The sequence below is a fragment of the Lepus europaeus genome, chromosome 21, assembly GCF_033115175.1.
Source record: "Lepus europaeus isolate LE1 chromosome 21, mLepTim1.pri, whole genome shotgun sequence".
Taxonomy (NCBI): Eukaryota; Metazoa; Chordata; class Mammalia; order Lagomorpha; family Leporidae; genus Lepus; species Lepus europaeus.
In genome coordinates, this window is record NC_084847.1 from 26,050,158 (window position 1) to 26,052,387 (window position 2,230).

Consider the following 2,230-nt stretch of genomic DNA (forward strand, 5'->3'; position numbering starts at 1 on the left):
GCCGGAGGTCGTCTTTGCCTGATGTTCCATGAGGAATATAAGGGGAGTGGGGCAAGGTCGTGTGCGTGCACGTGTGTGTGAGTATATGTGTGTGTGCTAGTGTACATCTGTGAATGTACATGTGTGTGCATGAACATGTGTACCTGCATATGTATGTGCTAATGTACACGTGTGAGTGTACATGTATGTGCATGCATGTGTGCACCTGTGTGTGGGAGTGTGCATGTATGTGTGTGCTAGTGTACGTGTGTGTTCGTGTGTGTACTGGCACACGTGTGCACCTGTGTGACTGTGTGTGAGTGTGCATGTATGTGGGTGTGTGTCCTGGGTCTCAGTAGTGGCTTCCGTCTGGCCAGGGGGCAGGCTGTCCTAGGAGGTGAATGAGACACAGCTCATATGCACCAGTGCCGCCCTGAATTTGGTCTCCAAAAGCCAGGAAGTCCAGGCTTCCAGAAGGAGCTGATTTCCCAGACTACCCCGAAAGACTCCTGACTACGGTTGTAGAGCGTGACTAGAATATTCCGAGCCCAGATTTAGGACCCTAGGCCGCACGCATTGGCTCAGAGGCCGCGATTGAGATGGGGTTCCCTCCAGATGGCCAGGGTTCAGAGGCTGTCACTCTGGGCTGTGCGCGTCAGGGGACAGTGGGGATGCAAGGTCTGCGACCCTGGGTTCGCTTGGACCTCGTCCCAGCTGCCTGAGCCGAGACCAGCCATTGAATCTCCCGGCACCTCAGCGAGTCTATCTTGTCCCCTCTCCCCGTTCCTGCGACAATTCCGTGTAAGGGAAAGCCCTCTGCCGCCTAGAGCCCCGAGGGGACTCCCACTTACTCACGAAGGCCACGGCCTGGAGGAGAAAGCACGTGGCGCGCAGAGGGCACTGCACCTGCGCGAGGTCCCGCCCACCCCGCCGTCCCCGCGAGCCAGACTCGGACTCGGGGCTTCTACACCTTTATTGGCCTGGGCCGCCCAGGCTCAGGGGTTCTCGTAGCCCGTGGGCAGGGCGTTGAAGCGCGGGTTGTGGAAAAGCGTGTGGTTGCCGTCCCCCCAGGAGTAGGGCTGCGGAGAGAGGGAGGGGAGCACAGGTCAGCGCCGCCCGCCTGGGGTCCCGCACCCAGTCCTGCACCCCGTCCCGCCCGGTGCCAGGGCCTCCGCCGCCTACCTTGGTGCGGATGCGCAGGTGGTGGTAGGGGATGAACTCGGGGCGCTCGCGGTGACCCGCGTGGAGCCAGCAGTTGAGGGTGCACAGGGCCACGCTGGGCAGCGCCAGCACGAAGGTCAGGAGGCGCCAGGTGTTGGCTGCGGGCGGCCAGGGGAAGGCGCGTGAGCCAGGCCGGAGGAGGCCCTGTGGCACTGTGGCCATGCAACACACGAGGGGAGGGCGGTCTCCGGGACCCCGGGGGTGGACCAGCTGGGCAGGGGCAGGGCGCGGCCCCACTCACCTCCGGCGCCTCCGTGGTCGCCCTTGGCTGCGGTGGCCAAGCCCCGGCTCAAGGACCTCAGCGGCAGGGCCATGGCGGCGAGGACGCTGGGCAGGGCTCTGTGCTCCAGGCTCCTTCCCTGAGGCCGCGCTCTCCTCCCCTCTCTCTGGCCAATCACCTGTCCAGCCTGGGACGTGCGGGCCTATTTTTAGGGCGATTCTATCTTTAAAATGTGCCCTGACTGGCAGGAGGGCTCTGCGGACAGCTGCCCTCGGCTGCCTTTTATCTTAGCAAGCGGGCATCTGGAGTCTGAAATGCCAGTGTTACTGTGGCTGAGAGAAGTATTTTATGCTGTACCTAGGCTAATTGGCTGATACAGGGCACTCTTATAATAAATATTTGTGGAATTCATTGTGTCTTCTGCTTGTTCATTTTTTAAAAAAAGATTTATTTATTCATTTGAAAGGCAGAGTTACAGAAAGGGAGAGGCAGAGAAAGAGACAAAGACAGATCTTCCATCCGCTGATTCACTCCCCAGATGTTGGCCATGGCCAGGGCTGGGTATGCCAAAGCCAGGAGCCAGGAGCTTCATCCAGGTCTCCCACAGGGGTGCAGGGCCCAAGCACTTGGGCCATCTTCTGCTGCTTTCTCAGGTGCATTAGCAGAGAGCTGTATTTATTCAATTTTTACTTAGAAAGGCAGAGTGAGACAGAGGAGAGAGGGAGGGGGCACAGAGAGGGAGAGAGAGAGAGAGAGAGAGAGAGAGAGAGAGAGATCTCCATTCCCTGGTCATTTCTCAAATGCCCACAA

General features: G+C 59.2%; 1 protein-coding gene across 1 annotated transcript; it reads right to left on the minus strand.

Annotated features, from left to right (window-relative positions):
- Nucleotides 1-934: 934 nt before the first annotated feature.
- Nucleotides 935-1,580, minus strand: LOC133751071 (cytochrome c oxidase subunit 6A2, mitochondrial-like). Its single transcript, XM_062180952.1, has 3 exons — nucleotides 1,442-1,580; nucleotides 1,162-1,298; nucleotides 935-1,058 (listed from the first exon to the last, which is right to left on the minus strand). The coding sequence occupies exons 1-3, from the start codon at nucleotides 1,512-1,514 to the stop codon at nucleotides 975-977; spliced, it is 294 nt and encodes a 97-aa protein (XP_062036936.1). The 5' UTR covers nucleotides 1,515-1,580; the 3' UTR covers nucleotides 935-974.
- Between the last annotated feature and the right edge of the window lie 650 nt (nucleotides 1,581-2,230).

What these genes read in the sequence shown, in the direction of transcription:
- LOC133751071 (XM_062180952.1), bottom strand. Translation starts at nt 1,514, where the DNA reads ATGGCCCTGCCGCTGAGGTCCTTGAGCCGGGGCTTGGCCACCGCAGCC. An exon ending in CGACCACGGAGGCGCCGGAG is followed by an intron (nt 1,299 to 1,441) that starts GTGAGTGGGGCC and finishes GGCCGCCCGCAG; the next exon opens with CCAACACCTGGCGCCTCCTG. An exon ending in ACCTGCGCATCCGCACCAAG is followed by an intron (nt 1,059 to 1,161) that starts GTAGGCGGCGGA and finishes CTCTCTCCGCAG; the next exon opens with CCCTACTCCTGGGGGGACGG.